This window comes from Heliangelus exortis, chromosome 1 (genome assembly GCF_036169615.1).
Source record: "Heliangelus exortis chromosome 1, bHelExo1.hap1, whole genome shotgun sequence".
NCBI lineage: Eukaryota > Metazoa > Chordata > Aves > Apodiformes > Trochilidae > Heliangelus > Heliangelus exortis.
In genome coordinates this window covers 1,904,116-1,923,200 of record NC_092422.1, presented here as the reverse complement: position 1 = coordinate 1,923,200, position 19,085 = coordinate 1,904,116, and the positions used below count along the sequence as shown (strand labels likewise).

The 19,085-nt window shown below is 47.5% G+C and overlaps 1 protein-coding gene across 5 annotated transcripts; it reads left to right on the top strand.

Moving 5' to 3' along the window:
- Positions 1-1,984: 1,984 nt before the first annotated feature.
- SERPINH1 (serpin family H member 1) lies at positions 1,985-12,861 on the top strand. 5 transcript variants are annotated; one of them, XR_011730062.1, is made up of 7 exons: positions 1,994-2,179; positions 3,517-3,561; positions 5,902-6,515; positions 8,535-8,633; positions 9,031-9,263; positions 10,109-11,148; positions 11,517-12,861. XR_011730062.1 is itself a non-coding variant. In XM_071764723.1 (5 exons), exons 2-5 carry the CDS (start codon positions 5,912-5,914, stop codon positions 10,409-10,411), a joined length of 1,239 nt encoding a protein of 412 aa, XP_071620824.1. In that variant the 5' UTR covers positions 1,985-2,179; positions 5,902-5,911; the 3' UTR covers positions 10,412-11,501. The 5 variants fall into 5 exon arrangements, 2 of the variants coding, with proteins under 2 accessions (XP_071620824.1, XP_071620946.1); XR_011730037.1 differs by lacking the exon at positions 3,517-3,561 and having other exon boundaries at positions 2,020-2,179; XR_011730058.1 differs by lacking the exon at positions 3,517-3,561 and having other exon boundaries at positions 2,027-2,179; positions 5,899-6,515.
- The last annotated feature ends 6,224 nt before the right edge of the window (positions 12,862-19,085 follow it).

Genomic DNA, 19,085 nt, shown 5'->3' with positions numbered 1-19,085 from the left:
TGCAGCCAGGGGAAAAATTTCTACAGGGAGGGCTCCAAGAGTTCCCCTCATCTGAGGTGTGGAGTATCTCCTCACATGGAATCATCTGAATAGTTTAGACAGGGGAAAATGTGGGGGGTTTTTTTGGTGCCATCTTCTAGAATTGGTAGGCTGCTGATGGGTAGGGAAATGGGCAGTGGTTAAGATGAGATGATCCCAATAAAAGGCAACAACTCAAGTCTGAGGGCAGAACATTCAGAAGGCTGAATCAGTTGCTGCTTTCTTCTATAGCAATGTGAGGTGGGAAAATGCTGAGACCTCTGTCTGGTGAGGGAAGCAGAGAAACTTGCAGAGCCAAACCCAGCATTAATAGGGGGAGAAAAATTAAATTATGTGGTGATTAGGAGCAAAGGAAGATAGAGACATCAGTTAAACAACACAATGATGCAGCATCCTGCTGCTGATATGGTAAACATCAGTGAAAATGGTGCTTAATTACAGGCTGGTACCTAAAACACCATTATATCCCATTAAAAAAAATTGCCATGCTGTCTTAAAATGTGACAGAGTTAAAATATGACAGGGTTAAAACGTGACAGGGTTGAAATGAGAGGCATTCAACACTTGTGACTCATGGAAGAAACTTCTCTAGAGCACATACTTTGCTGCAGGCTCTCTCAGCCTGGCAGAATGGCCCTGAGCAGCATGAGCATTTAACTCCTTCAACATTATTTCAAGGCTGTGACTATTTGCTGCTGTAATGCCCTTCTAAACTGTGGAAGTTTGCCAGACACGAGGATTTTTTGCTACCTTGTAGTGTCAAAATGAAGAACAGAACCTCACCTACCTGGTCATCTCATGCCTACAGTGCAGGGGGAGATCTGGAGGTACAGAAGATGTGATGAGCACCATCAGCTCAGCTGTAGGAGGAAAAGGGAGAGTTAGTAAAGGAGGGAAAAAGGATGGATGGATGGATGGATGGATGGATGGATGGATGGATGGATGGATGGATGGATGGAAAACCAGTCTCTGGGATACAGAAACATGAGGAAGTCCTCCAGCTTTCTGTAACTTGGTCATCAGGTCCCTGCAGAGTGAACACAGATCCTCTTGGGTATCACCACAAAGGGGGACATTTTAGATCACAGAATCAGTCATAGAATTGTTTTGGTTGGAAAAGATCCTTAAAACTAAGTCCAACCCTTAACCCAGCACTGCCAAGGCCACCACTGCCCCATGGCCTCAGCACCACAGCTCCAGGGCTTGGAAATCCCTCCAGGGGAAGGGGAAGAAATTGTTCCTAATTCCTGTTCTTCCTTTTGGGTAAGAAAGTGTTCCTAATATCCAACCTAAACTTCACCTGGCACAACCTGAGGCCGTTTCTTCATCAGGAATAGATTCCCTGATGTTGCTTGAACCAGGGACATGTTAAACATTTGCTGCCTGAGACTGCTCCAGTCGTGGCTGATGCCCTCTGCAGCATCTCTGACTTCATGGAAGATGGTAAGATAGGAAAATTAGATAAACAGATTGGATATTAGGAACAATTTCTTCCTGGACAGCGTTGTCATTCCCTGGCCCAGGCTGCCCAGGGCAGTGATGGAGTCTCCATCCCTGAAGGAATTCAAAGCCCTGGAGCTGTGGTGCTGAGGACCCTATTTTAGTGGTGGCCTTGGCAGTGCTGGGTTAAGGTGGATCTGGATGAATTTTCCCAACCCAAACCCCGATTCTTGGATCCCACAAACCACCCAGCTCCCGCCTCCACAACCACCCCGCCTCAAGGGGTGCCAGGGGGAGAATCAAAGGGGCTGCAGCCCCACTAAAAAACCCAAAAGCTGAGCCTGGGCTTGGCCGAACCTCCCCCCAGAGCATGACAGGGACAGGACAGGGCAGCTCCAACCCCTCCGGTACCAGGAGGGATCGGGCCTCCCCCCCAAACCCGGCCGGACCCCTCCTCTTCCCGTCCGCTCTCCGCCATTGGCGGGAGTCCCGGGGAGCGGGATCGGATCCTCCCCTTCCTCTCCCTCCCTCAGCGTTTATAAAGAGGGGTTGGATTGTTGTTTTTTTTTTTGGGGGGTTGGTTTTGTCGGGTTTTTTTTTTTTTCTTCCCCCAACTTTTTCCAGAAGTTTCTCCACGGCCCCTTATAAACCCCGGGGACAAAGGAGGTGGACGGGGAAGGCGAGCGAAGCCCCGCGGAAGGTAACGGGGAGGAGGGGGGTGAGGAAATGGCGGAGGTGGGGGGGGAGGAGTGGAAAAGGTTCGGGGGCAGCCCGGGTTCGGAGGATCGCTGGCAGGCAGGGATGTGGCCAAGCTGGGATTGCAGTGAGGCTCCGGGGGGTGTTGGATTTTGGGGTCTTTCATGCTCCTTCCTGCCCCCATTGGGCTGGGAAGTTGGGGGGAGGATTTCAAGGGGGAGGAAAAGGGAGTTGAGGGAAGGTGGTTGGGGGGTTGTATTGGGGTGCGTTAGGATTGAGGGTATGTGTCAGGTTCGGGGTAGGTGTCAGAGTGTCCCTACAAGATGGATTTGGAAGAAAGGAATCATTAGATTCCTTCCCCCCCCCCCCCCTCCCCCTTCTCCAGTTCGCTGGGGAGGGTTCGTGTCAGCCTGGAGAAAATTCCAAGGAGGGAAGAAAGAGAAGAAAGGCATTGGAATGGCTGCCCAGGGAGGGGGTGGATTTTCTGACCCTGGAGGTTTTTAAAAAGAGACTGAATGTGGCACTGAGTGCCATGGGCAGGGAACCATGGGGTAGTGGATTAAGGGTTGGACTTGATGATTCCAGAGCTCCTTTCCAAGCCAAATGATTCTGTGAAAGGGGGGGATAAGGAAAGCACCAACTTGGTCCAAGTGGTCCCAGAGCAACACTGGTTGGAAAATCCATCCTCCAGCCCTTGCTCCTGCCCAGCCTGGGAGCCTTCGGGACCTTTGGCCACCAGCCCAGCACTGGAGAATTTGTTCTCACAGCAGCCTCCCTTCCACCAAACCAGACTAACACTGTCCTCCTGCCTCCCCTTAACCAAGTGTCACCTCCTGGGTGACAGGGAGGTGGCCTTTTGTTTGCGTGCCTCCATCCTGTGGCTTCGTCAGCCCGAGATGATGGGTGCAACGTGGTCCAGGAAGGGGTGCCTGTCTCTGGAAAAGGGGGTCCATGCCTCTGGCTGGCTGCAGTGGGGTGATGGCACCTCCAAATCCTGCCAGGAGAGCCAGTCCCCAACAGCCTGGAAGTGGTCTGCAAGATGCCACGTTGGCACCCTGCATCCCCCTCGCAGGGCTCCGCAGAGCCAGGGGGTTTGAATCCCCCAAGTTCCCTCTCGATTTTCACCCTGGGCTAGCAATTCACCAACTCCCTCAGCTGTAATCCAAGGATGGGCAAAGTTTCTCATCTTGGATGCGTCACTCATCGCAGCCCAGCAGATTTCTTGCCAGTTTTCTGAAGTCATGAACCTTTTTTTTATTATTTTAAGCTGAGGATGTGTAAGCGGCGTGGGCCGCCGCGTTGCTGGCAAGAGAACTACTCCGTGTATCTGTTTTCTTTCAGAGTGAAAAAAGGCAAACGTTGACCCCACTATGAAAGAGTTTCAAGGTATCTTTAGAAATAAAAGGGGGGAGGGGAAAAAAGCCCAACCAACCGAAAAAGGAAAAAGAACAACAAAAGGAAAACCCTCAAGATTTTAAATGCTCGCCGCACCGATGCTGTCTGCACCTTCTAAGGGTGTCAAGGGCAGTTTTGAGCATGCTGAATAAATCTTTGCTCTTAGGTAGCTGGGATGGCTCTTCCTTTCAGAGGAAGCCTTGCTCCCAAGAGGATTTTAGGATACAAATAGCTTCCCTCTCCAAGGCTACGTGATTCCCACTCTGTCAAAAGGTCCTCGGTGCAGACTGCGCACTCTCTTTGCTTGGGGCTGCATTCCTGTTTTCTTCAGGCCCTTTTCCTTCCCATCTGTAATTCCCAGGGTGTTTTTGCTTCCTGCTCAGTTTGCTTTAACCCTGAAGCTGCCCAGTTGCAGCCCCTTTCTTCTCTCCACACACGAGGAGCAGCCTCTGAAGTTGGCCAGGAGCAGGGTGGAGGAAGGCAACTCCACTTGGGCATGCTGCAGCTGGCATGGGGAGTGGAGGTGGAATTTCAGCCCTGGGGATTTGCCATCAGGAAGGTTTTCTGAGAGCAGTGGGAAGTCAGGAGGGAGAGAAGGTCTGGGGACAGGTTAGAAGTCTTGGAGGTTGGTGGGGGTGAGCTCCAAAGAGCTTTTAGGAAGCATTTCTAACTAGTCAGCCTGTAGATTAATCAAAGCTTGTAGCTCACTGGGGATGGGTTTCCCTATGTTGTAAGGAAGATGTCTCTACCTAATGCATGAATTTATTCTGGGCTCCCTGGTTCAAGGACAGGGAACTGCTGGAGAAGGGAAAGCAAATGGGTACAAAGATGATTAGGGCACTAGGACATCTCTCTGATGAGGAAAGGCTGAGGGACTTAGGTCTGTTTAGTCTGGAGAAGAAAAGACTGAGGAGGAATCTTATCACTGCTTTTGATAAAAAGAACATTTAAAGAATGGGTGTCAGGAGGAGCTCTTCTCAGTGGTGCCCACTGACAGGACAAGAGGAACAAGCATAAACTTGAACATTGGAAGTTCCATCTAAACATCAGGAGGAACTTCTTCACTTTGAGTGTAGCAGAGCCCTGGCCCAGGCTACCCAGAGAGGTGGTGGAATCTCCCATCTCTGATTCAGAACCCTCCTGGTCACCATCCTGTGCAACCTGCTCTGGGTAAACCTTCCCTTGCAGGTGGGTTGGACTCAGTGATCTCCAGAGGTCTCTTCCATCTCCCAACATTCTGTGATTCTGGGGTATTAGGAGTAGGCTCTGATGGGAAAAAGAAGGGGTCCACCACCTTCTTCTGCCCCAGCACCTCTCTGGCATGGCTGTACAGGCAAAACTAAGTTAGACCTGACCAGACAGCATGGATCTTCTCAAGGGGCCCCTCTGACTTGGCTTGGTGGAAACTCATGTGCTCCATCTAGTGTTTAGAAATTTGGGTACCGAGTTGGGGGTCCCCAGAGAGGACAATCCCTGGACACTGACTCTGATCAACAGACAGCACTGTGCCACGTGGCCCTTGGCAAGTAGAAGCATCCTGCTTTTAAGTTTTCCTGAGCAGGGCAGAGGTTTGAGCTGCTCATCAGGTGACAGAAATACCTCTTAGAATCCTAGAATTGGCTGGGTTGGAAGGGAGCTCAGAGCTCATCAAGTCCAACCCTTGATCCACTCCCCTCGTGGTTCCCAGCCCATGGCACTGAGTGCCACATCCAGGCTCTTTTGAAATAGCTCCAGGGATGGAGAATCCACCCCTTCCCTGGGCAGCCCATTCCAATGCCTGATCCCCCTCTCCATCAAGAAATTCTTTCGAATGTCCAACCTAAACCTCCCCTGGCACAACTTGAGACCATGGCCTCTTGTCTTGCTGAGAGTTGCCTGGGAAAAGAGCCCAACCCCCCCCTGCTCCAACCTCCTTTCAGGGAGTTGGAGAGAGTGATGAGGTCTCCCCTGAGCCTCCTCTTCTCCAGCCTCAACACCCCCAGCTCCCTCAGCCTCTCCTCATAGGATCTGTGCTCGAGGATAGGATCTTGCTTCATTCCCTGTCCCCTCTTTAAGTCGTTTACTCTACACAAACATAACGTGACAGAGTAAAACTGAAAAATGAAGTTTTTCACTCAAAATGCACAGGCTCTGCATGCCAGAGTGCAGCCTGGACTCTCGGAAGATAAATTGTTGCCTGGAGGGAAAGCCCAAGTGATGGTTGCACCCCAAGTGAAGCGTTGTTCTGCCAGTCCACCGGAGCGGATTTCCCTGGAAGAGCCCCTTGAGGTCTCTCAAGCGTTCCAGGAAAGTCTTGAACCACGCTGACCATGAGCTCTTCTTGCCCAGCAGGTCCTCCGAGATGCCTGGTGCTGCTGAAACCATGTGGATTACCCTGGTGCTTGCCCTCAGCAGCCTCTCCGCAGCCGTCCCCTCAGAGGACAGGAAGCTGAGCGACAAGGCCGCCGCGCTGGCCGACCGCAGCACCACCTTGGCCTTCAACCTCTACCACGCCATGGCGAAGGACAAAGACACGGAGAACATCCTCCTGTCCCCCGTGGTGGTGGCCTCTTCCCTCGGCCTCGTCTCACTGGGGGGCAAAGCCACGACTGCCTCCCAAGCCAAGGCCGTGCTCAGCGCCGACAAACTCAACGACGAGTACGTGCACAGCGGGCTGGCCGAGCTCCTCAGCGAGGTCAGCAACAGCACCGCCCGCAACGTCACCTGGAAGATCGGGAACCGCCTCTACGGCCCCGCCTCCATCAACTTCGCCGACGACTTCGTGAAGAGCAGCAAGAAGCACTACAACTATGAGCACTCCAAGATCAACTTCCGAGACAAGAGGAGCGCCCTGAAGTCCATTAATGAGTGGGCAGCCCAAACCACGGATGGGAAACTCCCGGAGGTGACGAAAGACGTGGAGAAAACCGACGGGGCCCTCATTGTCAACGCCATGTTCTTCAAGCGTAAGTTCTACCTTCAGTCCTACTGTCAGATCCAAATCCCAGCCTGAGACCAAATTCTAGTTTCAGATCCAAATCCCAGCCTGAGCCCAAATGGTTCTACTTTCAGATCCAAATCCTAGCCTGAGACCAAATTCTACTTTCAGATCCAAATCCTAGCCTGAGATCACAGTTCTCCTTTCAGATCCAAATCCTAGCCTGAAACCAAATTCTTTCAGATCCAAGTCCTAGCCTGAGACCAAATGGTTCTACTTTGAGATCCACATCCCAGCCTGAGACCAAACAGTTCTAGTTTCAGATCCAAATCCTAGCCTGAGACCAAAGAGTTCTACTTTGAGATCCAAATCCTAGCCTGAGACCAAATGGTTCTCCTTTCAGATCCAAATCCTAGCCTGAGACCAAATTCTACTTTCAGATCCAAATCGTAGCCTGAGATCACAGTTCTCCTTTCAGATCCAAATCCTAGCCTGAAACCAAATTCTTTCAGATCCAAGTCCTAGCCTGAGACCAAATGGTTCTACTTTGAGATCCACATCCCAGCCTGAGACCAAACAGTTCTAGTTTCAGATCCAAATCCTAGCCTGAGACCAAATTCTACTCTCAGATCCAAATCCCAGCCTGAGACCCAAGAGTTCTCCTTTCACATCCACATCCTAGCCTGACACCAAAGAGTTCTCCTTTCAGATCCAAATCCCAGCCTGAATCCAAATTCTACTTTCAGATCCAAATCGTAGCCTGAGATCACAGTTCTCCTTTCAGATCCAAATCCTAGCCTGAAACCAAATTCTTTCAGATCCAAATCCCAGCCTGAGACCAAATGGTTCTACTTTCAGATCCAAATCCTAGCCTGAGACCAAATGGTTCTACTTTGAGATCTAAATCCCAGCCTGAGACCAAACAGTTCTAGTTTCAGATCCAAATCCTAGCCTGAGACCAGAGAGTTCTACTTTCACATCCAAATCCTAGCCTGAGACCAAATGCTACTCTCAGATCCAAATCCCAGCCTGAGACCCAAGAGTTCTACTTTCAGATCCAAATCCTAGACTGAGACCAAACAGTTCTACTTTTAGATCCAAATCCTAGCCTGACACCAAAGAGTTCTCATTCACGTCCACATCCTAGCCTGACACCAAACAGTTCTCCTTTCAGATCCAAATCCCAGCCTGAGACCAAACACTTTCAGATCCAAATCCTAGCCTGAGACCAAAGAGTTCTACTTTCAGATCTAAACCCTAACCTGAGACCAAATTCTTTCAGATCCAAATCCTAGGCTGAGACTAAATTGTAGTTTCAGATCCATATCCTACCCTGAGACTAAATGGTTCTACTTTTAGATCCAAATCATAGCCGGAGACCAAATAGTTCTACTTCCAGATCCAAATCCTAGCCTGAGACCAAAGGGTTCTAGTTTCAGATCCAAATCCTAGCCTGAAACCAAATTCTTTCAAATCCAAGTCCTAGCCTGAGACCAAAGAGTTCTTCTTTCAGATCCAAATCCTAGCCTGAGACCAAAGAGTTCTACTTTGAGATCCAAATCATAGCCTGAGACCAAATGGTTCTACTTTCAGATCCAAATCATAGCCTGAAACCAAATTCTTTCAGATCCAAGTCCTAGCCTGAGACCAAATAGTTCTACTTTGAGATCCACATCCCAGCCTGAGACCAAACAGTTCTAGTTTCAGATCCAAATCCTAGCCTGAGACCAAAGAGTTCTACTTTGAGATCCAAATCATAGCCTGAGACCAAATTCTACTTTTAGATCCAAGATCTAGCCTGAGACCAAAGAGTTCTACTTTGAGATCCAAATCCTAGCCTGAGACCAAATTCTACTTTCAGATCCAAATCCCAGCCTGAGACCAAACAGTTCCACTCTCAGATCCAAATCCCAGCCTGACACCAAGTGGGAATGTGACCAAACTCTAAGCCTGCTCCATGTGTGCTCTTTTTGAGAGTGAACAGGAACCAGGCATGAAACTTCCAGCCATTCCCTTTCCTTACAAGGTGAATTCCTCTCTCCTGTAGCTCACTGGGATGAGAAATTCCATCATAAGATGGTGGACAACCGTGGCTTCATGGTGACCCGTTCCTACACTGTGGGTGTTCCCATGATGCATCGCACAGGTAAGTTGCAAACCTCCTGCTCCATGTTGAAACCCAACTGGAATTCTGCTGCCTAAACCCCACTCTTCCACCAGCTGCTTCCAAGATTTTTTTGCCTCGTGGCCAGGGAGAGAGAACAAAGCTGGGTGTGCTGCTTCTGCTGATTCAGGCTCTGTAAGCAGAGAGAATCCATGTTTACTCTTGGGTGCTTGGCTGTTAGGAGGAAATCCAAGCTCACTGCACAACTGAGAGCTGCAGTTTTGAGTTGTGAGCAACTCCAATAACTCTGAGTTCCCAAACAATTCCCAAAAGAATGTCCAGACTCACTTCTCCTGCTGCTCAGGGTGAATTCCCAACAAGGTTGTGGGTAGCTTTACCTCTGCTCCACACCTCACTATTTCCTGCTTCTGCTTTCAAGGTCTCTACAATTACTATGATGATGAGACAGAGAAGCTCCAGGTAGTAGAGATGCCTCTTGCTCACAAGCTCTCCAGCATGATCTTTATCATGCCAAACCATGTGGAGCCTCTGGAGAGGGTTGAGAAACTGCTGAACAGGGAGCAGCTGAAGACCTGGGCTGGCAAGATGAAGAAGAGATCAGTGGCCATCTCACTGCCTAAAGTTGTCCTGGAAGTCAGCCATGATCTTCAGGTAAAGGAGGTTCTTGGGCCTCGTGGATCTGTGGGGTGGGAGATCTTTTGGGATAGTGGGATGATGGGTTAGTGGACACAGCACCAAAGCTGCCTGAGTTCAAGAAGCATTTGGATGATGCTCTCAGGCACGTGGGGTGATCCTAGGGGTGCCCTACACAGAGAGAAGAGTTGGATTTGAAGATCCTGATGGGTCCCTTCCAACTCAGCAGATTCTATGGTTATCTGTGCCTGGCATCTTTTTTTTTTCCTCTAACCAAGGCTGGAAGGAATTGCACTGTGTCAGCAGCAAGACAAGAGGCCATGGTCTCAAGTTGTGCCAGCGGAGGTTTAGGTTGGACATTAGAAAGAATTTCTTGATGGAGAGGGGGATCAGGCATTGGAATGGGCTGCCCAGGGAAGGGGTGGATTCTCCATCCCTGGAGATATTTCCAAAGAGCCTGGATGTGGCACTGAGTGCCATGGGCTGGGAACCACGGGGGGAGTGGATCAAGGGTTGGACTTGATGAGCTCTGAGCTCCCTTCCAACCCAGACAATTCTGTGATTCTATTCTATGACTTCTGAGCAGCTTCTGTGTCACCCTCTGTGGTGTGAGAGTCACCAGGGAGCCAGCACAAAACCTCTGGTTGATCCCCCACCCCCTCAGGGATTAAGGAAACAAAGCAAGTTCCCCATCCAGGCCAGGTTGGATGGGGCTTGGAGCAACCTGGGCTTTGGGAGGGGTCCCTGCCCTTGCAGGGGTTGGAACTGGAGGAGCTCTGAGCTCCCTTCCAACCCAGCCAGTTCTAGGATTCTATGATCTCTGGGAGGGTTGCTGACCTCTTTTTTTTGTTTTTTTCTCCTAGAAACACTTGGCTGATCTGGGCCTGACAGAAGCCATTGACAAAACCAAGGCTGACTTATCAAAGATCTCTGGCAAGAAAGATCTTTACCTGTCCAATGTCTTCCATGCTGCTGCTCTTGAGTGGGACACAGAAGGGAACCCCTATGATGCTGACATCTATGGCCGAGAGGAGATGAGGAACCCCAAACTCTTCTATGCTGACCACCCCTTCATCTTCATGATCAAGGACACCAAAACCAACTCCATTCTCTTCATTGGGAGACTCGTGAGGCCCAAAGGGGACAAGATGCGTGATGAGTTGTAGTTAGGTTTGGGTTTTTGTTTTTTTTTTTTTTTTTTCCAGAGCTTTGGTTTGTGTGGTTTTTTGGTTTTTTTTTTTGGTTTTTTTTTTTCTAGTGGGGGGGATTTCAAAAAAGGGGAAACACTATTTTGTATCCTTCTCGAACTATGGGTGCTATTCAGACCAGGGTGCATTGTGATGAGAAACCAGCATACACTTTACCTCACCCCAAAATACTTATTGCACAAATCCACCTCCAGAGAGGACCAGGACAGCCTGGCACAAGAGGGGTCACCAGGAGTTCACCAGAAGGGAACTGGCATGCACTGTCTCAGCTACTGGCATCCTCAGCTGAGATGTTCAGGCTGATGTTGAGCTCCCCCCTGCACTAGAGTTAAGCCTCCTGCTAAGAACCTTGCTGCTACCATCAGTCCTGCAAAAGCACACAAGCCCTTCACCCTTCCACCTCAGATGCTTCTGCACATTTAGCTCTAAAACTTGCTTCTCCTGCTTTGATGCTACGTTGCACCACAACCAGAGCTGCTCTGGTCACTCTGCAGTTGTTCTTTCCTTCTCTTTTTTTTTATCTTCAGTGGTATATGGTAGAACAACCAATTTTGAAGCCCAGCCTCCCCCACTAAAGCCCTGGGAGCAGAGCAGGGCTGTGACAGCACCTAAAAATGGATTTTGTGTGGAGTTGTCCCCTTCTGTCCTGCCTAACCCTGCTCTGGATGACTGTTAAGATGCTTTAACCACAGGAGGTTACCAGCAGTTACACCCTGCAAACAGAAATGCTCAACACTGACAGAGAAATGAAGTGGCTCAGGAGTGGCAGCACTGGGGCCAAAAAACAGATGGACTTCTAGAAAAATCTAGGGATTAGGAAGGAGGCTCTTGGGGGCCAATATCTGGAATGAAACATCAGGCAAACAGGGAACCCTTCTCTTGGTGCCTCTGCAGCAGCACACAGGGTTAGGAAAAAAAAGAGTGAAAAGTGTGAAAGTTTTCCCACTTACAACCAGGGTTGGTACCCAACAGCTCTCAGAGCAGACCAGGGGACTCCTGGGGAACCTGGGTGAGGTTCACTTCCACTTGTTTTAAATCCAAAGCTTTAAAGCTACCACAGGAGGTTACCAGCAGTTACACCCTGCAAACAGAAATGCAGCTTTGCTCAACACTGACAGAGAAATAAAGTGGCTCAGGAGTGGCAGCACTGGGGCCAAAGAGCAGATGGACTTCTAGAAAAATCTAGGGATTAGGAAGGAGGCTTTTGGGGGCCAATATCTGGAATGAAACATCAGGCAAACAGAGAACCCTTCTCTTGGTGCCTCTGCAGCAGCACACAGGGTTAGGAAAAAAAACAGTGAAAAGTGTGAAAGTTCTCCCACTTACAACCAGGGTTGGTACCCAACAGCTCTCAGAGCAGACCAGGGGACTCCTGGGGAACCTGGGTGAGGTTCACTTCCACTTTCTTATTTTAAATCCAAAGCTTTAAAGCTGGCATTACCTGATTTCCAAACACCCCTTTTCTGAAGCTCCTCTCCTCCAGGATACTTCAGCTCCCTGTTGGCTGACTGGATAAGGGCACACTGAAAAACAAATGTATTTATAGTTATATTTATGTCTGATCATCAGCAAGTTTCACAGCCTGCACCAGCCTAGACTTGGAGGCTATTCCTGGCTTTTTTCAAAGGAATATCATCAGGATGACATTAATTAAAGATGAACATGATCCCATAAGCACTGAAACATGGTAGGTGAGTCTTGCTACACACTGAGACCTCACAAACCAAGTGATGGCAAAGATTTATTGAAATGAGAGAAATCTTGGAGTGTCACAGCCTAAGTGCCAGTGATTTTGAAACCAGCAAGGCCACCACACTGCTTTGGTTTCATTTATATACTTGCTGTCAGGTTGCTTACACAGAAGCCCAATACTGCATCTTTTCAGGCCATCCACAGGACATATTTCCATTTATTTATTAAGTTAAAACTAAAAAGTCTCTTCTTAGGTGTTTCCTGCAGGCAAAACCCCAGCAGCTCACACCCCCAAGGCTGCCCTGAATGTGCCTTCTCTAGGTTTGCAAGGTGACACAATCACAGAAATGCTCATCTGCCCCAATTCCTATCCAAGCCAGCCCAAATGGGAGGTTTTTATCCTTTAAGCTTCTTCCCAGATTATTCCCAGGTGCTTTTCCCACCGTGTTGGCAGGCAGGAGGCAATCCAAGCCTAAAGGTGTGTATGCTGAGACACCTCCCAGTGAACAACACACTAAAACCCACACACTGCACCACACTGGGGGAGTGCAGGGGGGTGAAAGGGGTGGGGGGCAAGGCAAAAAAAAAACACTGTGGGATCTTGTGAATAATTTGCATCATGTGGATGCAGGTGTCTGGTGGCTTTTATTGTCTGTTCTTGCACCACACGGTGAGTGACAGTCGTATAATTTTGCAATAAAACTTTTTTTCAGTGAGCCTTGGGCAGCCACAGTTATTTGCAGGGGTTGAGTGGAGGCAAAATACTCTTTAAATGATTTTTTAATGAATTATTTTTAAGGATGGCTCCTTGCCACCTTTAAATCCAATTGTGGACAAAAAAAAGACATTTAATATGCAACAAATGAATTCCTAGGACATGTCTGTGACAGGAAAGGGACACTATTAGCAGGTCAGTGTTTCACTCTTCATTTTCTCTCCTCAAACTTCAAGTTTTATGTCTTTAAAAATGCTTCACAGGTAAAGGACCTACTGCCCTGCCCTGGCATTTAAAATATGGCAGTGTAGGAATAAAAAGTGAGCTGTTAGCCACAGGGCCCAGCATTCCCAACCCTACAACCCAGAACTCCACCAACTAAGGTTACCTGACCCTAACAGAAGCTCTGATGTCCCTACACTCCTTAAAGTCACACAGTGAATGTCTTGAAGTGTCAAAGAAAATGGATGCACAGAAGTGCAAAAAACCATTTAGTCAAATCTAGTGAATTCTTCAGCTGAGGCCAGAAAGGTAAAAACTGCTGCAACTGCTCTGGACATGGCTAACAAAGCTCCCTCTTCTGGAAACCTCAAAAAAAGGGACAGTCGTATAATTTTGCAATAAAACTTTTTTTCAGTGAGCCTTGGGCAGCCACAGTTATTTGCAGGGGTTGAGTGGAGGCAAAATACTCTTTTTTTTTAATCAGTTATTTTTAAGGATGGCTCCTTGCCACCTTTAAATCCAATTGTGGACCAAAAAAATTACACTTAATATGCAACAAATGAATTCCTAGGACATGTCTGTGACAGGAAAGGGACACTATTAGCAGGTCAGTGTTTCACTCTTCATTTTCTCTCCTCAAACTTCAAGTTTTATGTCTTTAATAATGCTTCACAGGTAAAGGACCTACTGCCCTGCTCTGACATTTAAAACATGGCAGTGTAGGAATAAAAAGTGAGCTGTTAGCCACAGGGCCCAGCATTCCCAACCCTACAACCCCAAACTGGGATCCAGTTGAGGGAAGTAAAGAGGAAAAACAGCAACAGGCACCCTCACTGTGGTCATACTGCTAAATACAAAAAAAAAAATCCAGCAGGGTTGTGTCCTTCCATGTCTGGAAAAGGATTGGCTTGCTGTCCTTTCAAGTATGCAACCTTCAGCCTTGCAGTGACAAGAAAAAAAACCCCAAACCACAGACATATCCCCTTTTCCCTGTGCAAAAATGTCTGGGATGGGCAGGCACACACATCCACGTGGAGCTCCTCACAGCCTGGGAATTCCACAAAACCACAGCAGCCCAGCAGCACCTGGAAAAGCAAGTTCCAAGCTTTCCAAAGCTCATCCTACCCCTGGCTCATCTTGGAAGTAGCTTGAAATAATCACATTTTTCATCCTAGGGAAAAGAGCACCCTCAAGACACAGGGACTGAGTCTGACCCCACCTCCACTTCAGCAACTTCTACAGCTCCTGGGGGTGAATACTCCAAGCTAGAATTCCCTTCACACGTGCAAACCTTGACAATTAAGGGATAATCACTGAGGGTTTGGGGTTGGAAGAGACCTTTAAAGGTCATTGAGTGACCTGGGACATCTTCAGCTAGATGGGGTTGTTCAGAACCCTGACCTTGAATGTTTCCAGGGATGGGGCATTTATCCCCCCTCTCTGGGCAACCTTTGCCAGTGTCTCACCACCCTCACTATAAAAAAAATTCTCATTATATCTAGGCTGGATCTCCCCTCTTTCAGTTTAAAAACCATCACCCCTTGTCCTACCACTACAAGTCTTACTAAAAGGTCTGTTTCTGTTTTTCTTATCAGTCCTCTTCACACCTCGAGTCCTGTGTCCAGTTCTGGGCCCCTGAGCTCAGGAAGGAGCTTGAGGTGCTGGAGCAGGTCCAAAGGAGGCAACTGGGCTGGTGAAGGGATCCAGCAGAAATGCTGTGAGGAAGGGCTGAGGGAGCTGGGGGTGTTGAGGCTGGAGAAGAGGAGGCTCAGGGGAGACCTCATCACTCTCTCCAAGTCCCTGAAAGGAGGTTGGAGCCAGGGGGGGGTTGGGCTCTTTTCCCAGGCAACTCTCAGCAAGACAAGAGGCCATGGTCTCAAGTTGTGCCAGGGGAGGTTTAGGTTGGACATTAGAAAGAATTTCTTGATGGAGAGGGGGATCAGGCATTGGAATGGGCTGCCCAGGGAAGGGGTGGATTCTCCATCCCTGGAGCTATTTCCAAAGAGCCTGGATGTGGCACTGAGTGCCATGGGCTGGGAACCACGGGGGGAGTGGATCAAGGCTTGGACTTGAGGAGCTCTGAGCTCCCTTCCAACCCAGTTGGGTTGGAAGCCAATTCTAGGATTCTATGAAAGGCTGCAATGAGGTCTCTCTGAAGCCTTCTCCAGGCTGAAACACCCCAACTCCCTCAGCCTGTCTCACAGCAGAGCTCTTCCACCTCCCTCATCATTTGTGGTCTCCTCTGGACCCACCCCACACATCCAAATCTCTCCCATGCTGAGGACCCCAGAGTTTGATGCACCACTGCAGGGGGGTTCCACCAGAAATCCTTGAGTTTTTCCTCCTCAGCCTCTCACATGATGGATCTACAGAAACACCTTAAGTGCAGCACTTTAACATCTCTTCATCTTACAACCAACTAAACATCTCTTCTACCCCTGATCAGCACCATGAGATTATCAGGCTGAGGGATACTGGCTTGGAAGGCTTTTAAACCAGAAAAAAACTGCATTTTCCTCTCCAGGAAAGCCAACCCTCACTGGAGGACAACAGAAGGAATTTCTGACCTGCCACCACGTAGCTTATTGGGACAATTAAGAACTTGACAGAATTTCCAAGGCTTTGTACTGTGGGTCATCACCCTTCTCTTGCTTCAGCTTTCACAGATTTTCTGTTCCTATAAAGTGACAGAGCTGGTCTGTCTCTTTTTTTATTTTTTATTAAGCTGATTTTAAATTAAAATGTTGGTGTTACTTCAAAATGTTACATACAATAATTCTTTTTAAAGCTTTCCAAGAATTCCAGACTGGTTTGGGTTGGAAGGGATTTTAATTATCACCAACTTCCACCTCTTTTGACCTTCCCACAGCCCAGGTTGCTCCAAGCCCCATCCAACCTGGGCTGAGACACTGCCAGGGATGGGGCAGCCACAGCTTCCTTGGGCACCCTGGCACAGGGGCTCAGCACCCTCACCCCAAACAATTTCTTCCTAAAATCTACTCTAAATCTCCCTTTTTAATTTGAAACCATTCCCCCTCATGCTATTACCCCATGCCCTTGCCAAAAATCCCTCACCAGCTTTCCTGGAGCCCCTTCAGGAACTGGAAGATGCTCCAAGTCTCTACTGAAAGATGTGCACAGAAATCTGAACTTAAAGACTCCTTTTCTGACACCTTTTAAGGTCCATCTGTTTCTGAGACTTAATCAGCTTCCCAGCCAGGCTGGGTTTCCAGGATCCCTGCCAGAGAAGCTGGGAACAGGAAGGTTGAGGCTCACACATCCAGGCAGACAGAGCTGTTCCTGACACCACCAGTTTGAAATTCCAGTTCATGAGTTGCCAGCCTGGCTCCTGCAAATGGAGAGCTGGATGTGAAAGCTCTTCCTAAGCAACAAAATTTTGCAGCTTTGAACTGGTTTTGTATATTCAAGAGGTTCTGAAATTCATCATGATCTCTTAGGATGTATCTAACAGCTTTCCTCCCATTATTGGGAAGATTTTGAACCTACAGAGTGGGGAAGGAGCTGATGCCACTGAAATCTTTGCTTGGAACTTGACCAAATGTTCAGTCCTGCTGCTTCAGCTACAGGGCTCTACCTTGAGCACAGAAAAGCAAAGCTTCAAAAAATCACTTATACAGCAGCAAAACAGAAATGAAAACACCTCCCTGCCTACAGACTATGTACTTCCAACAGTTTAAGTAACCTTTGTCATCTTTGATCAACTTCAGGATCCCCTTACATCATACTACAGCTCATTAAAGCTATTTATTAATACACCAACTAATTAATGAAGTGTCTACTCAAGCATCAGACTTCTTTTTTTCTTCTCACTTAAATCTATTTCTAACTCAAGGCTTTGGACAGAAAGGTTTGAAACCCAGTGTTTTCTTCCAGCCTCAAGTGTGGAATTACCTTCTCAGAAGTTACTCTCACCCCACGCCTCCACCAACTAAGGTTACCTGACCCTAACAGAAGCTCTGATGTCCCTACACTCCTTAAAGTCACACAGTGAATGTCTTGAAGTGTCAAAAAAAATGGATGCACAGAAGTGCAAAAAAACATTTAGTCAAATCTAGTGAATTCTTCAGCTGAGGCCAGAAAGGTAAAAACTGCTGCAACTGCTGTGGACATGGCTAACAAAGCTCCCTCTTCTGGAAACCTCAAAAAAAGGGACAGTTGTATTATTTTACAATAAAACTTTTTTTCAGTGAGCCTTGGGCAGCCTCAGTTATTTGCAGGGGTTGAGTGGAGGCAAAATACTCTTTTTTCTTTAATCACTTATTTTTAAGGATGGCTCCTTACCACCCTTAACTCCAATTGTGGGCAAAAAAAAAATTACATTTAATATGCAACAAATGAATTCCTAGGACATGTCTGTGACAGGAAAGGGACACTATCAGCAGGTCAGTGTTTCACTCTTCATTTTCTCTCCTCAAACTTCAAGTTTTATGTCTTTAAAAATGCTTCACAGGTAAAGGACCTACTGCCCTGCCCTGGCATTTAAAATATGGCAGTGTAGGAATAAAAAGTGAGCTGTTAGCCACAGGGCCCAGCATTCCCAACCCTACAACCCAAAACTCCACCAACTAAGGTTACCTGACCCTAACAGAAGCTCTGATGTCCCTACACTCCTTAAAGTCACACAGTGAATGTCCTGAAGTGTCAAAGAAAATGGATGCACAGAAATGCAAAAAACCATTTAGTCAAATCTAGTGAATTCTTCAGCTGAGGCCAGAAAGGTAAAAACTGCTGCAACTGCTCTGGACATGGCTAACAAAGCTCCCTCTTCTGGAAACCTCAAAAAAAGGGACAGTTGTATAATTTTGCAATAAAACTTTTTTTCAGTGAGCCTTGGGCAGCCACAGTTATTTGCAGGGGTTGAGTGGAGGCAAAAATGCTCTTTAAATGATTTTTTAATGAATTATTTTTAAGAATGGCTCCTTACCACCCTTAAATCCAATTGTGGACAAAAAAAATTACACTTAATATGCAACAAATGAATTCCTAGGACATGTCTGTGACAGGAAAGGGACACTATCAGCAGGTCAGTGTTTCACTCTTCATTTTCTCTCCTCAAACTTCAAGTTTTATGTCTTTAAAAATGCTTCACAGGTAAAGGACCTACTGCCCTGCTCTGACATTTAAAATATGGCAGTGTAGGAATAAAAAGTGAGCTGTTAGCCACAGGGCCCAGCATTCCCAACCCTACAACCCAAAACTCCACCAACTAAGGTTACCTGACCCTAACAGAAGCTCTGATGTCCCTACACTCCTTAAAGTCACACAGAGAATGTCTTGAAGTGTCAAAGAAAATGGATGCACAGAAGTGCAAAAAACCATTTAGTCAAATCTAGTGAATTCTTCAGCTGAAGCCAGAAAGGTAAAAACTGCTGCAAGTGCTCTGGACATGGCTAACAAAGCTCCCTCTTCTGGAAACCTCAAAAAAAGGGACAGTCGTATAATTTTGCAATAAAACTTTTTTTCAGTGAGCCTTGGGCAGCCACAGTTATTTGCAGGGGTTGAGTGGAGGCAAAATACTCTTTAAATGATTTTTTAATGAATTATTTTTAAGGATGGCTCCTTACCACCTTTAAATCCAATTGTGGACAAAAAAAAAAATTACATTTAATATGCAACAAATTAATTCCTAGGACATGTCTGTGACAGGAAAGGGACACTATTAGCAGGTCAGTGTTTCACTCTTCATTTTCTCTCCTCAAACTTCAAGTTTTATGTCTTCAAAAATGCTTCACAGGTAAAGGACCTACTGCCCTGCCCTGGCATTTAAAATATGGCAGTGTAGGAATAAAAAGTGAGCTGTTAGCCACAGGGCCCAGCATTCCCAACCCTACAACCCAAAACTCCACCAACTAAGGTTACCTGACCCTAACAGAAGCTCTGATGTCCCTACACTCCTTAAAGTCACACAGTGAATGTCTTGAAGTGTCAAAGAAAATGGATGCACAGAAGTGCAAAAAACCATTTAGTCAAATCTAGTGAATT